The sequence below is a fragment of the Cotesia typhae genome, unplaced genomic scaffold (assembly GCF_013202065.1).
Source record: "Cotesia typhae breed Kobodo isofemale line unplaced genomic scaffold, CoteBio_Ctyphae contig_48, whole genome shotgun sequence".
Lineage (NCBI taxonomy): Eukaryota > Metazoa > Arthropoda > Insecta > Hymenoptera > Braconidae > Cotesia > Cotesia typhae.
Window position 1 is genome coordinate 11,539,956 of NW_027423756.1, and position 19,370 is coordinate 11,559,325.

General features: G+C 33.7%; 3 protein-coding genes across 5 annotated transcripts; 2 read left to right on the forward strand and 1 right to left on the reverse strand.

The window, feature by feature from the left end:
- Positions 1-587: 587 nt before the first annotated feature.
- Positions 588-7,399, reverse strand: LOC141530059 (uncharacterized). 3 transcript variants are annotated; one of them, XM_074246916.1, is made up of 7 exons: positions 7,299-7,399; positions 6,934-7,030; positions 4,762-6,842; positions 3,793-3,998; positions 3,366-3,512; positions 3,180-3,290; positions 588-853 (listed from the first exon to the last, which is right to left on the reverse strand). In XM_074246916.1, exons 1-7 carry the CDS (start codon positions 7,397-7,399, stop codon positions 828-830), a joined length of 2,769 nt encoding a protein of 922 aa, XP_074103017.1. In that variant the 3' UTR covers positions 588-827. The 3 variants fall into 3 exon arrangements, with proteins under 3 accessions (XP_074103017.1, XP_074103018.1, XP_074103020.1); XM_074246917.1 differs by having other exon boundaries at positions 590-853; positions 3,162-3,290; XM_074246919.1 differs by lacking the exons at positions 588-853; positions 3,793-3,998 and having other exon boundaries at positions 3,162-3,290.
- Positions 7,400-9,477: 2,078 nt separating this feature from the next.
- LOC141529593 (uncharacterized) lies at positions 9,478-10,736 on the forward strand. Its single transcript, XM_074246215.1, has 2 exons — positions 9,478-10,241; positions 10,611-10,736. The coding sequence occupies exons 1-2, from the start codon at positions 9,493-9,495 to the stop codon at positions 10,612-10,614; spliced, it is 753 nt and encodes a 250-aa protein (XP_074102316.1). The 5' UTR covers positions 9,478-9,492; the 3' UTR covers positions 10,615-10,736.
- A 3,093-nt stretch (positions 10,737-13,829) lies between these two features.
- LOC141529896 (mitochondrial sodium/calcium exchanger protein) lies at positions 13,830-16,326 on the forward strand. Its single transcript, XM_074246637.1, has 6 exons — positions 13,830-13,945; positions 14,026-14,145; positions 14,243-14,569; positions 14,638-14,756; positions 15,517-15,670; positions 15,942-16,326. Exons 1-6 carry the CDS (start codon positions 13,909-13,911, stop codon positions 16,313-16,315), a joined length of 1,131 nt encoding a protein of 376 aa, XP_074102738.1. The 5' UTR covers positions 13,830-13,908; the 3' UTR covers positions 16,316-16,326.
- The last annotated feature ends 3,044 nt before the right edge of the window (positions 16,327-19,370 follow it).

Consider the following 19,370-nt stretch of genomic DNA (forward strand, 5'->3'; position numbering starts at 1 on the left):
TCTTTAAAAATGCCAATAGTTCACAAGATATAATGTCATTTCTTAATTACTGTAAAATCTTGCAATCCTTTGTATTTTTTTTTTTTAATCCGTTATCAGGCAACTTTACAGCTTCACATATAATAATAAATAATGTTCTAACACAGTATAAAGTTAATGCATCGGCACATACATTACAATTGGAAATAGTTCTGGTACAATTATTTGTATAAATTGTAAGTATGTTTTCGATTAGGATGTTGAAGCTGTAAAGTTGCTTAATGATGTATTATAAGCAATACAAAACGTCGCACCCATCAACAAATCTATTATTATTAAGTTTAATTATCGATTATGATCATAATAAAAAATACAATATTGAATTTGAAAATTGAAAATTAATTAAATAAAAAAAAAATTTTTTTTTAAATTAAAAACAAAGTATTTCCTGATTGTACAATAAGTAACAAATGAAATTGTATAAAAAGTATTTAAATCAGAAAACAGAGTAAGCCAGGTGGAGATTCAATTGCTTTCTACAACAATTTTCCTAAGAATCTTCTTTCCTTAAAAAACTTATTTATTTTTTCCCCCTACTTGCTCATCAGCAATTGCACCAATATAAAAACATCTCATTTAAAAAGAGACATCGAGAGTAGAGCTTGGCCGGGGAAATAAATTTAAAACGACTCGTTGCGATTAATTAAACGTTCCGGGGTGTTTTTATTGATTACAGAACCAAAGAGAATACGATAGCAGGTTCGTACATGAGGCGCGGGGAATTGAATTAAATTAAATTGCGTCTATCTAATCGTTACAGTCGATCCTCTCCATATAATGGTGTTGACTCAATTGTGCGTGATACTCATGTGACCTGAAAAAATTCATTGCCACGATAAAAACTAATTGAATAAAAAATACACAAAACACTTACTTATTCAACCATTTTAATGGATTTACATACTTTAAATGTCTACACACATATATGTGATATATGTATATATATCTATAAATTTTTCATAATAAATAATTTGGTCAATATACATATACTTTTTAAATAGAAGAAGATTTATACTTTATAAATAAATATAAAATTTATTTGTCGAATTAAACATACAATAAAATAATTTTATGGATCATTAATTATACTTTTAGATACAATCTCATAAAAAGTATAAAATATAAATAATATATATTCATATCTTAAGGAAGTCTGAGCACCAAGGCAACTTTTGATAAAAGACTTGTATCTCTATATATTGAGAAAAATCATATGGTTACTGCTTTCTCCTTACTGGTTTAGAGTTAATATCTATTTCGACTCCGCCTAGCGCTCGTACTTTCTTAATAATTATTTATTTTTATAAATTATTTATTTATAATTACCAAAAAAATTTTTTTCATCAAATTTGAGGAGTTTATAAAGTAAATTGATCTCAAAAGCTGGCAATTCGTTGATAAAACTCCAAACTGTTGTGTAGTAGTTCTGTGTAATATTTGTAAAAAACGATTGCGGGTAAAATCTTTGATTCGCGTAATAGCCGCTCAGAGCAACAAAATATAATAACAAGAGATAAAAAAGATATATGAAAAGAAAATAAAAAGACTAAAATAAATAAAATTTAGAAATGTAACGTCCTGCGAAATGTTGTAAAGAGATACGAGCCAGCTCTAACGACTAACGAGGAACGTAGTAAACACTAATGAGCAACTCACTCCAGCTCTATCTAGTACTGCTGGAACTACTGATGCCAGCGGTCTCGTCAACAACCGTCGAAAGGACCTTTTACACCAGAGATTGCCGGATTTTAGTGAGTCTTCCATCCGGATGAAAAATCTTCTCTCAATGTTCTTGACACATTTTTCTCCGGATTTTTTTTTATCTTGATGCAAGTGCAATAAAATCTACACTCGGCACACGTTCCTCGTTTGTGAGATATTTTAATTTGTGGTGACTATTGTCGAAAAAAATTTATCCGGCAATTATTTTTATAATTATTTTTAAATTGAAAAAAAAAAAAAAAAAAATTATGTTTGGATTATATTTAATTAAAATTGGTAATTAAATTTATATATTATTGCGAAGAATTGAGCTGACAATTTAAAATTTAATTAAAATAAATAATTAATTTTTTATTGTGGATTTAAATGAAAATAAAAAATTATTTTTGAGTACGGCAGTAATTTTTTGAATAATATTTAACCAAGTACATTCGCTTACAAATGTTATGGCACGAGTTTTTAGAGTTTAACGGCGAGCTGGGGGAGGGGAAGGGGGTATATATGGAAACTTTTTAACTGTCGTAGATTTTCGGGCAAAGACGAGACAGGGGTGGGCGGTAGTAAGGAGATGAAAGAAGGAGTATAAAATCTTATATTAAATTAAAAAAAAAAATAAAGAAATAATAATAACAATAATGATAATAAAAGAGATAAAAATGAAAGAGGCAACTTCCGTGGTCCGAGATATTTCCTTATCTTATTTTGTGCACAGTAGGTATGTATAGTATACACTGCAAGTTTAATGGTAACGAAAAATGTAAAGAGAAATGTCGTGCTTTCTAAGTCGCTTATACAGAAATTACAAAATGGGCGAGTTAAACTTTAAGCTATCACGCGTTTGCTAATTAATGCACAGAATAAACGTCACCTATAACTGTTACCGTAGCGGCGGTTTTTATTTTTTTATATCGCGATTTCAAAGTGACTGCTAAGAATTGCGAGAAAAGTCTACCGCAAGCGTATTTAATATTATTCAAGCACTTTTATGCTTTTGCGCTTATTTTTATTCACTTTTGAGTATCTTGATTCAACATTTTTGTTTATTATTTACCGGACAAATATAAATATTAATATTTTAATCGTTGCAATGGAATTTTTGTTTACGTGAAACAATATTTAACTTTATAGCTTAAGAAAAAAAGACTCCGAAAAATATATTTGATAAAAATGAGCGGAGTATGAAAATTTAAAAAAAGTTTGGAAAATTCAAAAGTGCACGCCTCATAATCTCATTTTTCACAATAAAATTGATTGAAATAAAATATAAAAAGCAAAATAATTAAAAACAGAAAACTCTACCTCAACGCTTCGATTATGAGGCGTGCAATTAAAATATAATTTGTTCCACGTTTTGTTATCCATATTTAGACATTAAAGAAATCATTTAAACACTCACTCACCCTCTCACTTATTCTTACTTTCTTGCGCATTCACAGAACGTGTCGACAAAAAGCCCTCGTCGCAGTAGATCAGTGAATCCGTGAGCTCAGATGACTGTTCCAACAGGTTGTCAGTGCTGATTACATTAACTAAAAAAAAAGCCATCATGTTCGTTAATTTCCGGCAATTTATTCTTAACGACGGGGCGTCTCTCTGATACTTACCCTGAAAGATCTGGCTTTTGCGTCGTTTAACCACTATCAAAATTACTCCAGCGACTACGGCAATTGCTATTATGACGGGTACCACGCTCGCTATGCTGATGAAAGGTACATTGCTCGTCTTGAGACTCTCCGAGTTGCACGACGACGCTGCAATTATAAATCCGAGTTATTATCACTATCATTACAAGACTTAAAAAAAAAAAAAAAAAAAAATTGAAAATTTGCTAGACAAAAATGAAAATTTAAACTGAAGAAACATGAAGTGGAATTCAATCAAAAGAAAACCAACAAAATGAAAAGTTTTATCTTCTCGTATATTTTTTTATCGCTACGAACTTTTTCTGTTCAAGTAAGCGATTAAATGGCTTGTTGAAGTCTGAAATGAAATGAAATAAAAAAAGTAAAAGTCTTTGAAAGAGTAACTCACTGAAATCGAGAAAGCAAACGTAGACATGGCTTTGGTCGTATCGCTGATCTTTCGAGTCGTTGTTGAACGCAAGGAGACGGAAGCATTCGGTGACATTACTGCTAGCACTACTGAGGCTACATTTTGCGTTGCAAGACGGCCCGTGCCAGTTTATAGCCTCCAAATTCTTGACGGTGTCGTTAGCTGTCCCAAATCTATCGACGACCCTGTGAAAAGTCGCAAGACCTCGAATAAGCTTACACTTTCGCCGACTCGAGAGAATCTACCTGTCTACCTGATTTCGATATTTGTGGATCGTCAACTCGTAATTTCGGATATATATCCAATATATTCCCCCCCCCCCTCTGACAACTATGATTACGGCACAGAAACTCGTGTATCAAGCTTTATGATCCTCGTAAATACCTTCACTCAATTCATATATTTTTTTAGTTTTTTCTATTTTATTTTTTCCGTTTTCGCTACTCAGCTAAAGGATGAAAATCTCTGACAATGACTCTCGACTCGTAATGGGCGTAACGGACAATCAAAATGCCCTAGGCTAAAGTCTGATAGTCTACCGTTATCGTCTCATTATTTTTCGGATAATGTTCCTGTCTAGCTCAAATTTAAAACCAATATAAATACTTCACTAATAATAATAATCATAATAATAAAAGTAGAGATGAATTATTCAATGCCCCCGATATTATTCATGAATTAAGTCCTTCGTCAAATTCCACCAAGTCATATATTAAATCAATGAAATTGATTTTTCTTTTTTTTTTTTTCACAATAATTTTCAGCGTTTTATCCTACCAATTATTTAAATAAAATTCACTCTGTTTTTTATAACACCACTATCTCTTATTATTCCAGTTCATCAAAACACTCGAAACAAATAAAGTTACGCTTTCATACTTTTTCATTTATTCATTCATTTTTTTTTTTTTTTTTTTTTATGAAAGAAAAATCAACATGAATACCCACCATCGGAGTAAATCCTCGTCGCCGTCGTTGCGGATAATCCCGCAGAGCGAGGCAGACCTGCAGTTTTGGCCAGCCCATCCGTAAAAACAGTCGCACGTCCGGTTTTCAACATTGCAAATCCCGTGGTCTCCACATCCACCTTCACAGGGATTGACACAGCTACCAAACTCTTTGCCGCCACCATCAGACTCTGTTTTATTGTCTGGTTTTCGCCATATGAGCCCTTGATGACACTGGCAATCATTTGGTCCAATACAGTCGCCGTGAGTACAGTCACCCTGACAAACAGGTTCACAATAACTGGTATTAATACTGCTAACAGTGTAACCCGAGTCACACTGACAGGTACCAGGATGGACACACAGACTATTAATACATCCGTCTTTGCAGTATGGCTGACACGCGCTGATGGGATCATCTACCGCGACGTAACCGGAATAGCAATCACACTGACCCGGCGCAACACAATGTCCGAAATTGCAACGTCCATCACAACTCGGCACACACTCTTCTTTATTATTTTTCTCGTATCCTGGATTGCAAATGCAGACATCCGGTGACGTACACGTGCCATTTGTGCAGTTGTACGTGCAGTACGGCCTGCACATAGGCGAACTACTTTCCAAATTATCGCTGTCTACGTTAGAAACAAAGCCCGCATTACATTGACATTTATTGGGCGCAATACAACTGCCGTTGATGCACCGGCCGTAGCAACTGGGAACACATTGACCCGCTTCGTTTTCCTCGTATCCCAGATTACAAACACACGTATTAGGAGCAACACAAGCTCCGTTTACACAGTTGTTACAAACGGGATCACAAATCGACTGTGAATTGTTGCTCAATTGATAGCCTTTGTTGCATGTACACTGCCTAGAAGCCGAGCAGAACCCGTTGATGCATCCTTCTTTTCCACAATTCGGCTCGCAGTTGTAGGGATCTTCGGTGTCTAGAATATAGCCGTCATTGCAGTCGCAACTGTTCGGGGAAGCGCAAACTCCATTGATGCAGGGTTTTTCGCAGATGGGGCGGCAGTTAATGGCTTCGGAGGAATTTAAATGGGCTTGGTCCGAGGGGATTATTTGGTAACCCGGATGACACTCGCATACATCCGTTTTGATGCAAGTTGAAAATTCGCCGCAGGCTCGCTCGCAATGCGGTGTGCAGTAGCGGTCGATCTTGTCGGCAAGCTGGGTGACCATTATTTTCCATCCTTTATCACAGGAACACGTGTTCGGGGCGACACAGTCTCCACGGATTCCACACGGGGGATCGCAAATAGGCTGACATGTCACCGATGTGATTTCCAATGTTGTGGTATTGCGTTCGATTATCAAATTGAACCCTGTGTTACAGCTACACTTGTTTGGAGACTCACAGGTGCCGTGAGGACCGCAGGAAGGTACACAGACTGGATAGCACTGGGTCATTGAGTCGCCGTTCTGTTCCGCCAAATCACTCGATGACGCGTAGCCGGAGTGGCATTCACATTTGTTCGGAGCAATACACGAGCTGTGATTTCCACAATCTGGAGAACATTCTGGTACACATCTCACGGGCTCTAAGGAGGATCCAGCTGATGAGAATTCTTTGGGCGATGAAATTTTGTAGCCTGGGTCGCAGCGGCACTCATTCGGAGATGCGCAATAACTGTTATCACTGCAATCGGGAACACAAACCGGCTTGCAGTGAAATTCAAATGTTGATTCGGAAGCTTTTTTGTAACCGGGAGCACAGACGCAGTTGTTGGGGGAAATGCAGACGCTCAAGAGATCACACTTGGGTGCGGTGCAAGAAGGGACGCATTCATGCCCATTGTCGGCCAATTCGTAGCCGTCGTTACAGGTGCAGGTGTTTGGGGATGTGCATGTGCCAAAAGTGCAGCCCAATGGACAGTGTGGCTCGCATGTTTTGCCGCTCTCTGTATTTACTAGCATGTATCCGACATCACAAGAACACTCGTCTGGATGTATGCAGAGTCCATTTGGACAATCCCCGCTGCAAACTGGACGACACACGTTAAGATCTTCTGCGTACCCCGGGCAGCAAGTATCTTCAATGTCCCACTCTGTGTGGTGCTAAAATGAAATTTTTACGCTCGATCATTTTTTTTTATGTTTAAATTAACGAACTGTTATTTTAGTTTTAATTTAGGCAGTTAAAATTTACCTCCCATCGATAATTGTATCTCGATAATGTTTTTTTGAAGATAAAAATCCTTTTATTGTAGGTTTCGATGTATGGAACGTATCTCGATACTTGTATGCTGAAATAAAAATTATTGACAATAATTTAACGTTTTTCTGAGCGATGATTTTTTGATATTTTCAGATAGCTATAGTTTGAATATATATTAATTGAGTAAGATAAATAATAGTAAACATTAAAATGATTTTTATATGGAATAATAATTTTTTGTTCACTGTTTTTCCCATAAATGGTAAAATTTCTTAAATTAAATTTAGCAATTTGCTAAAATATTTTTGAATGTAATTAAATTTTGTAATGAAATACATTTCAATAGGGAATATTACCTGACTCTTTTTCTACAAACCGATGAACCGTCCCAGTCTTCCAATGAATAGCAAATAATTATAAAATTCAACAAGACCGTAATTAACAGTGTCGGTCTCATTTTTACAAACTAATTAAATCATTAATTAATAAAAAGAAAAATAATTATAAAAATTTTATTTCTACGACTTGCTATTCACGTTAGGTCAAAGCCTGTAGACTTTCTGAAGTGAATGATCTGTAACTTCACGCGGTTATAAATAATTACATTGTGGACACAATTATCTCCCAACTCAAAGAGATCCCAGTAATATCAGCGCGAGCGGATACAGGCAACTATCACTGAATAGTTTGTCATCGTAATTGACGCATTGAGTCATTTTTCACAATGATATGACAGTAATAAAAGTTTACTTTTTGATGGCTACTCGTCTACAACTTTTTATCTTTTCTATTATATGTTTTATTATAAAATAAGTTTCTTATATTTCTAAATAGAAGTTGAAATCCATTTAAAAGTGATGTGATGAATGAGAGTAGGTTTTGTTTGTTTTTATTTTTATTTTTTATATTTTTTAACCGAGAATTATTGTACACTTTGTTACTGTGGCTTTATAAAAGTATACGCCAATGGAAAACGGTACTCCCTGTTCAATTGGAGCTTTAATAAAAGAATTTCGTGCTATAGTACTCCGCAAACTACATCGAGTACGTATGTACTGGATGGCTATTACGAAACGCAATTGTTAAGGGGGATAGCCACTGTAAAATTTCGGAAAAAAAATTTTTTTTTTTTTTTCATTAAACTGAAGTTTATATATTCAAAATTATGTATTTCAAATTTTATAGAAAAATTCCGAATAGTTTTCGAGTTATAGTCATTTTTATAAGAGCACGTCGATTGACCGTTTTACGCGCGGCGCTTCGACGAAAACGTCGCCTGCTCGCTCCGTCTTTGATTCGTACGGGTTGGCGATTGTTTTCCCTCACGATTGTCAACCGTTACAATTATTTGACTTTTAACGTATATTTTTTCTTATTGTTGAGATACTGTACCTCATAGTTTAGTTGTTTTGTATGAATACACACTCGTTCTTTAATTTATTGAGTTTCTTAGTGTACTCGTTATTGTTTACTTACTTATTTTTTAAATCTTCTGATCTTTTTTTTTGTTTATTTAACAAAAAAATTTGTTAAATAATGGATCGTAAACAAAGTAAAGTTATTAAAAACGAAAGAAAACTGCCAAACGACAGGAAAAAATTTAATCGACCGCTCAACAGATATGAAACTGAAAAAATACTGGCTCTCAACGACGTGATAGTGCTTCCAAGAGGAAATTATCACAAAAATCTGATTGTACAATTGATTCGAGTATTAGCTACAAAATTATAAATTTTTTTTCGATATTTAATTTACTAAGTGGCTGTGTATCGTGTAAAAAGTGTGGTGGTGATGTAAACTTTACTGAGACAAGTATTCGAGGATTAGGTTTTAAACTAGTTGTGAATTGCAAAAAATGTGATCCAGTTTTGATAAATTCATGTCCACTCATCAAGAATGCGTATGAAATTAATCGCCGTTTCATCTTTGCAATGCGGATAATTAGTATTGGGTTATCTGGAGCTGAAAGATTTTGTGCTTTCATGGATTTACCACGACCAATGTTCCATAGCTTTTACGATCGTCTGGTCACACAAATCAGAAATGCAGCTAGAAACTGTTGTGATTTAGTGTTGAAAAAAGCTGCTAAAGAAGAAATCCAAGAAACCTGCAAGCATTTAAAATCCAATGACATTCCTGGAATTTCTGTCTCCGGTGACGGTAGTTGGAAGAAAAGAGGGTTTAAATCTTCATTTGGTATATCTTCTCTAATTGGTTACTTCACTGGCAAAATCGTAGATGTAAGTATGAAATCCAGTTATTGTAAGATGTGTGCGCTAATGAGCTCAAAAAAGGAACAGCTGAATACGATCAATTTATGCAAGACCATGCTCTAGACTGTCCAATAAACCATGAAAATTCTTCTGGACAAATGGAGGTAGATGGAATAAAAGAGATGTTTATGCGATCAGAGTTATTACATAACGTTAAGTATGTAAACTATATAGGTGATGGTGACACTAAAACGTATAAAAATATTTGTGATGCTAAACCGTATGGGGACATGGTGAAGATAAAAAAAAGGAATGTATTAATCACGTGCAAAAACGAATGGGCAGTCGACTAAGGGCTTTGAAGAAGCAACGAACTAACAAGAAGACAAAAACAGGAAAAGAAGAAAATACACAGAAAAGTTTAGGTGGGAAAGGTCGATTAACGGACAAAGCAATTAATGAATTTACAAAGTATTATGGTTTAGCAATCAGACGTCATTCTAATGATGTTGATGAGATGTATAATGCTATTTGGCAAACATTTTATCACAAGTTTTCATCACCCGAAGATCCGCAGCATTTTCTTTGTCCTGAAGGTGCAAATTCGTGGTGTCAATTTCAAAAAGCTGTGGCAACAAATACTTTGGACTCATTAGTTGAAAAACCACCACTTCCTGCAGATATTGCGGAAGCTTTAATACCGATTTATGAAGATCTATCGAATCCAGAGTTATTGGAACGATGTGTCGGTGGGTTTACACAAAATAATAATGAAAGCTTCAATGCATTAGTGTGGCAGCTCGCCCCAAAAACAAATTCTTCTTGTTCCCTTATTGTTGAAATAGCTTTATATATTTCAACAATTACATTCAATGATGGGGCTCTAGCAACTCTGAAGATATTAGAGAATCTCGATGTTAAAGTAGGACCAACACTCTACTCATACTGCGCTGAGCGCGACGCTACTCGGGTTAAAGCTGCTGAAAGCCGCATGGAAACGGCCAGTAAAAAAATAAAAAAAGTCAAGGTCAATACTAAAGATAAGGAGGAAGAACCCTCATATGGCCCAGGACTTGATAGTTTGATGTGAGTATGAATATTTTGTGAGACTAGATTTTAAAGTTGCGAGAATCTTCTTAAAACTTTACTCGCGTTTTTCTCAAAACGACTTTTTCAAACTTTCCGGTACTGTAACTTTCGTAAATATGAACCGATTCTCAATTTTTTTTTTCCCCGTATTCGTCTACTTAGTGGCTATCGTCGCACGTAGGGGATTTTGAAAATTTTAATTTTTAAGATTTTTTAAGGCTGTTTGAGTCCAAAAAATGAGGAAAAAGACGAAAAAATTTTCAATATGGCGCCATTTTTTCTCAAATCAAAATTTTCAAAATCCCCTACGTGCGACGATAGCGACATTCCTATAGATTAAAATGCCGTTTGGTTTTTTTGTTTCAGATAATCCGTTTTTGAGTTACAGTACCGGCAATGGAGGGGGAAATTTTTTTGGTGCTCTACAAAAATGTTTATAACTTTGTGATAACAAAATATTTTTGAATAAAAATTTAGGAGAATTATCCTCAACATATACTTTATAAAACAAAAAAAACCCGATCCCCAAATTCCTTTATTATCCTAGTAAAAAAAATTCCCGAAAATTGCCTATTTTTTCCAGCGTCACAGTGGCTATCCCCCTTAACGACAGAAAACGTATCGGAATCCGAGATTAATTAAAAAGATTCTTTTAGTTTTTATTTTTTTACCAAGAGAAGAATTTTTCATTTAAAAAATATTATTTTTCATCTCGAGGCGCTGCAACTTAATTCGTATTAAATGCACAAAATTCCATTTCAATAATATAACCAGAATATGCTTCCATTCCATTGTCATTTATCTCCTATTGAAGTAATATTTGAATTAATATAACTCTAACCACAAGCTTCCGAAAATAATAAGCTGAAGCGGCATAATAGCATAATAAGCAATAAGAATTAAATTTAATAATGATGCTTAGTAATGAATAGCAAATATTGTTTTATTTGACTTATAATTTTCTACAGTAGTCTGAAGTTGAATAAAGTCAAGAAATAAAGGTTTACGTTTGTTGGCAACGGCTCTTCTTAGGTGAAAGAGATTTTCTGCAGCGATGTTTCCTGGTTCTGAGAACAATACTATTTAACAAGCAAAGCTTGTATTAATTATAAGAGCTGCTGTACTACAGAAAAAAAAGCTCTTTTGCATTTTCTTGCTTTATGTTTCTTTCCCGAGTAACTGCTGTGAATGCGATGCCCACAATAACCATAAAAAATAAACAAAGATATTTTAAATAAAATAAATCTTTGTAATTATGAAAACACTAGTTTTGATAGTTAAAATCTTATCAGCAGCCAAAGTTTTCATTTTAATTTTATGGTTAAACGCTCAACTATTATTTCATTCATTTTCTGTTTATAAACATTGAATGTTCTTGTTTAAAAAATTTTCAAAAAATTTACAAACTGTTAAAAATGTTCTAGAATAATTTTATAAACTTATATCCGAAATTTCTTGAGTCTTTATAAGTTTTTTAAATTATCTAGTACTCCAAAATAAAACAAGCTGATTAATTTCTATTATTTAACTTATTTAAATAATAATATATATTATTTATAATATTTATTCATTGAATCTAAAACTGACGTGTAACTTATTAACTATGACCTCGATGTATCCAGTAGTCTGTTTGTCAAAGTGTTTTTTTCCTCGAGAAAATTTTTTTAAAGTTTTATTTTTATAAAAAAAAAAAAAAGAAGAAGTCACTTTTATTGTATCTTTTGTATCCCTAGTTGGCGTTGCATAATGGGGTTCTTTTGGTAGCGCAACTCGTCAACTCAAGCAGAGATGGATGAGCGCCAGACTCTTGGACGCTAATGAACCTCTCGTTTGCCTTGCGGACGAGTTGAGTAGAGAATAGTGGACGGCTATACGGCCACGTCTACGGCTAGACGAGTGTCCTGTTCAATCTCACCTCAGCATGTAATGGCAAACTAACAACAACTTTCCGATGTGTTGTATGTGTCACTGAACTATTATTTCAAGTTGGGCTCTTGAGGCACTACTATATAGACGTATACTTGTATATACGTAGATAGTTGTCGTCTGCAGAGATTTGTTTGAGAACCCAGACTATTTCGATGCGGTTAATTGAGAATAAAAAATTCTAGATACCGAGTCATTCAGAATAACTAAATAATTGAACATTTTTTTCGCTTTAAATTCTCTGCATTTGTATCCTGTTTCACTTTAATCTACTTTTTTTATTTTTTTTTTTTTAAAAGAAAAAAAAAGAAGTAAGCGTTGGTTTTTTTCGTAACATCTGGTTTTATCCAGAATCACATTCAACATTCGCATCCACATTCGTTTATATCCTGTTAAATAAAATTCAATACATTTTAATAATTGATTTGTTGATTAATTTTATTTTTCCATCATTGCCAACTTCGCGTCGATTCATTTTATTATTTATAATATAAATTCAATAATGTTGTTTGTAATCAAAGCTGCATAAAATAATTAATTAAATTTGAAGCAATTGATTAAAAGAATAAATAAAATAATTTTTTCACAAAAATGAGAGTAAGAAATTTGTTACATCGTTTAAAAGGGATACAAATATCTAAAGTAAGCAAAAAATTATATTGTAAATCTTTAAGGTTAAAAAAAACAACACTGCTCATTATAAATTAATTAATATTTAGGATGATTGCTCTTGGGTGTGGAATGTACACCCTGACAAACGCTGTGAGTGGGTCAGAAGTACAAGTGACTGTAGATTAAGTTCGTACATTCAGTATGCAGAAATCCTTTTCTGTTCATTTGATTCAAGCAAGTCACATTTATTCATCCCCGGCGTTATGCTGTGTGTACTATGGTTATTATATTTATTTCTGGTACTTGGAACGTCGGCTGACAACTTGTATGTATAAACTTTTCAGTTTTACTCTTTCTCATTCACCCTCCGTGTTATTGTTATTGTTAGTGTTCGTATCAGTATTGTCTTGTAGTTGTGAGCTTGATATACAGATATACAACTTAATGCCAGAAGGGTCTTGAGATTCTTGTAATAACTGACAAAGTACCGAGAAAACTTATAAATAAAAAGTCAACAATAATTCTCTTATATCCCGAGCTTTTCAAATCAGATTTTTTAAATTTAAATCTTATTAAATCTTACAATTTTCTTTTATCATACAGAGTAAAAATATATTTTTTTTTTTTCCAGTTTTTGTCCCTCATTGTCAGTGATTGCCGACGTGCTACGTTTGTCGGAGAATATTGCCGGTGTAACGATTTTAGCTTTTGGAAATGGCGCACCTGATGTGTTTACTTCCCTGGTTTCCGAAGAAGGAATCGGTGAATTAATAATGTTTGTTGAATTAATAGGAGCCGGAGTATTTGTGACATCGGTTATTGCCGGTACAATTGGAATAGTAGCTCCGGTTGATATAATTGCCAAGACATTTATGCGCGACTGTTGTTTTTACGTTTCGTCTATTATTTGGGTATCTTATATTTCTTCAGACGATGTTATAGAATTGTGGGAAAGTCTGAGTTACGTTTATATCAAAACTTTATTCACTATTTATCCATTATCTCATTGTTATCTTTTTATATTTTACCGTAATAAGATAATTTAATGTAAAATTGGTAATAATTTACGATTTTTATTTCAGGTTTACTTTTAATTTATGCTTTGTTTATTTCATGTGTCGTTATAATGCAATGGATCGAAAATCGCGAAGTCAATCGCAAAGGTATGATTTAAAATAAACTTTTAAATTAATTTTTGTTTTTGAAAAAAATTAATGATAAAGCATTTATTTATTTTTGTCAGATAAAATCCTACAAATTCAAGACGATGATATGTTGCAGACATATTTATCACCAACAACAGCACAAGAGCATATCAGCAAACGAGTTAAAGCCGGTGCATTCAGCATAAAGACAAAAATAGGTCAGTGATATAATAAAATATATTGGACAGAATGAATTTTTATTTTTAGTTTTGGCTTTATAATAACTAACGTTATTGTGATATGCTTTATTGGCAGATCTCGCGATAGCAACAGAAATATCTAAAGTCCAGTTGGACAGTGATGAATCTCCCTCAAGCTCACAGGTGGATTTATCTCAGACAGGACAACCGAGAGGTTTATTTGCTGAGTTTTTCTTTGACATGAATCCTATTAAATCATACGATTGGAAGAATGCTAACTTTCTTTTGAGAATCATGCTCATTCTGCGGATCCCGATAATGCTCGTTTTGCAATTTATCATACCGGTTGTCAACAAAACCGCTGCAAAGTCAGGATGGTCTAAATTACTTAACTGTATTCAGCCGAGCGTCTTGCCCACAGTATCAGTCATCATATTAAAAGGTACTTTATCTTTAAGTGTTATTGTTAAACTTTATATTAATGAGTTTTTGATAACTATTCAATTACAGTTGATGACATTGAAGTTGGACCGTTGCCATTAGTTGTAATTGTATTTGTTCTTGGTGCTGCAGTATCTGTGATTTTAATTGCAAGAACTAGTCATGATCAACCACCAAAATACCACAATGTAAGTTATTTATTTTATGGTAATTTTATTTTTACTTATTTATTTCTGTTTAGTTGATAGCTTACATTTCTTCCAACACTATATTAATTTTTTTTTGTCTTTATTTTTATTTTTGTCAATTCTATTTTTAAAGTTTTTTAATACATCAGAAATTAAGATCAATATTTTTTTTTTTTTTTTAAGTCAATATTTAACTTAAATACGAGCAGTACCTTTCAGAGATAATTGAATAAAATAATTGTATTTCTTACAGGATTTTTCTTTTAAAATCTTTCATACTTTTGCGGTAAATATTAATTATCACTCAATCGAATTTATTTTTTTCACTTAACTTTTTCCGTTCTAATTTCTCATTCATAAAAAATTTATTTTCAATCCAAAAAAATTTTACAATAAATTGGTTAACATTACTACAAACAATTCAAATTTCATTCACAAAAAAAAATTTATTTGTCAGTGCAAATAAATCGCTCCCAATACGCAAATCATTAAACCAAATAATAGTATTGTTTGTGTCAACAGTTATAATAAGAGCAAATAGAAATATTTTTTTTATATAGAAAAATATTGACAAATAGTCCAACTATAAATAAAAATAATTTCAGCAATTTTCGGGTTGTTACAAGTACAAAAAAAAAAGTTTTAATGTAACAAGTATAACTAATATATAAACAATATCTATTAAATGGAAGTGAATAATGCAGAAGGTAATATCAATTTAAATTATAATAATATAATCAATAACATTGATGCATAACAGGCTTTTGCACTTCTGGGATTTACGGGAGCAACCCTAGTGGTCTGGGTGATAGCAGGCGAAGTGATGGCTGTCCTGGAGAGTATCGGTTTTGCTAGCAGAATATCCGACGCTATGTTAGGATTAACCCTTCTAGCTTGGGGTAACAGCGTTGGAGGTAAGTCTGTTTGCATCCTCAACTCATGAATGAAGCTAATCCAACTGAAAAACACTCTCCATTGGATGATGTAGCTCTTCAAAAAGCTCATAAAACATTCACTCACTCACTCACTTTCTAAATCGAAAAAAAAAAAAAAAAAACACTACCCTTTTATAAATTATCAAATGACCGTAAAATTTCCTTTGATCAAAACTCTTTTATCATGATTGAGTTCAGCGCTGTGTTATTTGAACCCTGAATGACCTTATCCGATAATTTACCCTTTCAGATCTCATCTCGAATGTGGCAATAGCGCGTCAAGGGTTCGCACGAATGGGTTACTCAGCTTGCTTCGGCGGACCTCTTTTCAATACGCTAGTTGGCCTCGGATTGCATTGGACCTACACAGCCCTCCAGCATCATGATTATCGTACTTACATAATCAACAGCGATATGATGCCAGGATGCTTGGCTTTCCTCCTCTGTTCACTCGCTACTTCATTTCTTTATTTGAACATCACGGGCTTTTCCGTGCGACAGAGCTATGGTTATTTACTTATCTCCATTTATTTAGTTTTTATGCTTATCAATTTTCTCAGTGAAATTAAATTTATTCATCCGCTGGGAGCCGATCACCGACCTCTTACCGAAATAGTTCAATAATTAAAGACCAAAATTCAACCAAGTTCTGTATGATTTAATGATCAAAAATACATTTTATTTTTATTTTACAGTGTATTCTTTTTATAATTTTATTTAAATATTATTTGAAGAAAGTATAAGATAATAAAAGACATCGGAGTCGCTTCGCTTAATACTGAATTTATTATACGGATGAAGGAGAAATAAAATCACAAAATGTCTTAGTGTACTATCCTCTATATAACAACTCCGATGACAAGTTTTTGTGTGCTTTTCTTAGGACGGGCTTTGTTTTATTCAACCAACGAAAAGAGTGAGAGAAAGAATGAAGAAGATAAAAAGTTTTATTTTATTTACCCCTGGTTCTAGTACCTCTGCTACTTCTAATTCTCGCGGTTACGACAGTCCATGCATTATTTATCAATGATAAAAATGTCACGTGGTTTTGACTTCTCTCATAGCATACAAGCAGCACTGGCATCACCATTGCATTCCTGTTATTGTCTTTTTTGCGTTGACAATATATTTTTTTGCCTCACAAATTATTTTTTTAACGTTCGTGGTGATTCAATATTTGAAGTTATTCCAACCTCCTTTTTTTAGTATATGGTAATGCTGATTTTGTTGATTTTTTTTTCGGTGCGAGTGCCAGTGCGAGAGGTAGGTTATAATTTTATTCATAACTAAAGCGCGAGTATATTTCCCGCGCAATGACCAATTTTATTACCGCGAATATACAGTGATTATAAATGCAACTGTATTGTTGGGTTGAATGAATGTTGAAAATGAAATAAAATATAAATATAAAAGATTTAACACATACAACAGAATAACAAAGTTCATAAATGACAAATGTTTTCATTTATACACAGTACGAATTTTTGTTTTTCATCCATGCATTCAATTCAAATCCTTTGTACATCGGATTTTAAATATTGAACCGAAATGGATTAATCTTTAAATATTATTCTTTATTTAAACCTCAATTAACATTCTTACTGTTTTTTTTTTTTTTTTTTTTTTTAAATAAAAAAACAAACAAAAATATCAAAAACAACTTCGCATTCTCTATTTTTAATGAAAAAACAGCTTTAATTGTTAATTTAAATAAATTGAAAACTCTTCCGTATATAAACACATTTTTTTCATTTAAAACATAGAATTGCAGTTGAAAGAGCATCGATTGCCCGGATGTACGTAAAATAGCATACACAGTATATGTAACAAATGCTATTGTCAGAAGAAATAGTCCCAGAAATTGCATCTCCCTTCTGAAGAAAATTCACTTCAAAAATATGATACTCGGATCTGGCGATCTTATACCTCTCAAGACCGGATATTGCTCGTGTATTGTCTTTTTTTCCAGCAGAGACAATCAAAGAATTCTGTCTTTCTCTTCATTCAACACAACTCTTTACTTTACATCTTTTCTGGCCCTCTACTTCTATCTGAGCTTGTTTCATTGTCAATGTCTGAGTGCGTACTACACCCCGTTGCATTGTCTACCGCTATAAAGTTTAATCCGCGAAATGTCCCCACAGAGACCGAGTTATAACAATGAACAAAAGATCAAGTTTGAATAAAAAAAATCGCCATTCACTTCACTTGAAATCACAGTACTGTTAAAATCAATATTCTATTCTATTCTCTTCAAATTTTTTACAAAAAAGGAAAAAAAAAGCAAGTAAGTAATAATTTTTATAACCTTTTTTGAGTATCACCTGTTGCAAGTTACGATAACTCTTATCTGCAGTAAAGTTACGTGTAGAATTTTTCACGATCTTCAATAATTTATCGTAACCCCATTTATATTTATTTATTTATATATGTTATATTGATTAATTTAAAGTAGAACGGTAACTTATTTTTATTACCTATATATTTTATATAAAATATATATATATTAAGGCAGTGGGTTTTATATAGATGCGCGTACGTTATAAAAATGAATCGAGAAGGTTGATTTATGTAGTTTCGATTTGCCATGGCTGTGAGGGAGCAGAGGTATAAAAATATACGATGAGGTCAAGCGATGGAGACACGACCTCACGACTCACGACAAATATCCTTGTCTTGTGGACTATCCTGCTCTCTCCTCTTCCTCATCCTGCTCTTATTGGTCTAGGATCAATACTGCCTCCAAAGACAGTTCACGACAACCAGCATACGGTTTAAGCAGCAGTCACAGCAGATTGAAGCAGTCCAGAATAGTTGCCGGACACTTGACCAACTACGAGGGTCTCTTCCACGCGACTGGCGATCCTCTGATAGAAGATAGACTCAAATTCACAATTCCCCCATCCCACCCACTGCACATTTACTCTGGCTCCTTTACATCTAGTTGGAGTAGAGGGCAAAGTATCTGCAATATCTCTTTGATACCAAGGGTCAAGAACTTACGAGAACTTGTATATGTAGATATGCGCATATGTGCAATGATGCTGAGACATTAGCAAGTAGTATATAGTATATAGTACATACTAAACAGAAGTATAGAATGAGCAGAGCCAAGGGGGTGAACCGATGATCAGACTACGTGCAAGCTCGGAAAACTTTGCCTCGAAATCTCAACTCGGTTCGAGGCTCGGGACTCGAGGTTGCAAACTGTATCCCGTGACCACGTCAGCAACTATAATATTACCCTCTTACTTCTATCATCTCTGTGTCCCTTAACGGTCATCCGGAGTATCCGCGTATCTCCCTTAGCTCCGAGTTTTCTCACACAGCCTCGACTCAGTTCTAGCTGCCGTTACACTTCTCCGCTAAGTAAAGGCTCTGCTCTCTCCGAAGGGAGTTGGCTACAGACTAGGATTTTCATGTCACTTGCAAAATCCGTTCGTTGTTCAACGACTTGCTGACGTTTGTAATCTCATTTTATTTATTATTTTTTGAAAAATAAGTAAATAAATTCGAATGTTTGCTGCAGATGCAATTTTTAAGATTTTCAATTGATATTTCTGTCTGCCGTCAGTCAATATTTCGACGGAGTTTTAAAATTTAAGCGACGCTATTGATCAATTTTTGACGGAGTAATTTGATAATTTTTAGTAAGACTTGATATAACACTGAAACTTTG

Bases quoted from the DNA above. Each gene is read 5' to 3' on its own strand.
- LOC141529896 (XM_074246637.1), top strand. From the start codon at position 13,909: ATGCAATGGATCGAAAATCGCGAAGTCAATCGCAAAG. The intron at 13,946-14,025 runs GTATGATTTAAA...TATTTTTGTCAG, and splicing joins TCGCGAAGTCAATCGCAAAG to ATAAAATCCTACAAATTCAA. The intron at 14,146-14,242 runs GTCAGTGATATA...CTTTATTGGCAG, and splicing joins CAGCATAAAGACAAAAATAG to ATCTCGCGATAGCAACAGAA.
- LOC141530059 (XM_074246916.1), bottom strand. From the start codon at position 7,399: ATGAGACCGACACTGTTAATTACGGTCTTGTTGAATTTTATAATTATT. The intron at 3,513-3,792 runs GTGAGTTACTCT...TTATAATTGCAG, and splicing joins CGTTTGCTTTCTCGATTTCA to CGTCGTCGTGCAACTCGGAG. The intron at 854-3,179 runs GTAAGAATAAGT...GAATTTTTTCAG, and splicing joins TTCTGTGAATGCGCAAGAAA to GTCACATGAGTATCACGCAC.
- LOC141529593 (XM_074246215.1), top strand. From the start codon at position 9,493: ATGGGCAGTCGACTAAGGGCTTTGAAGAAGCAACGAACTAACAAGAAG.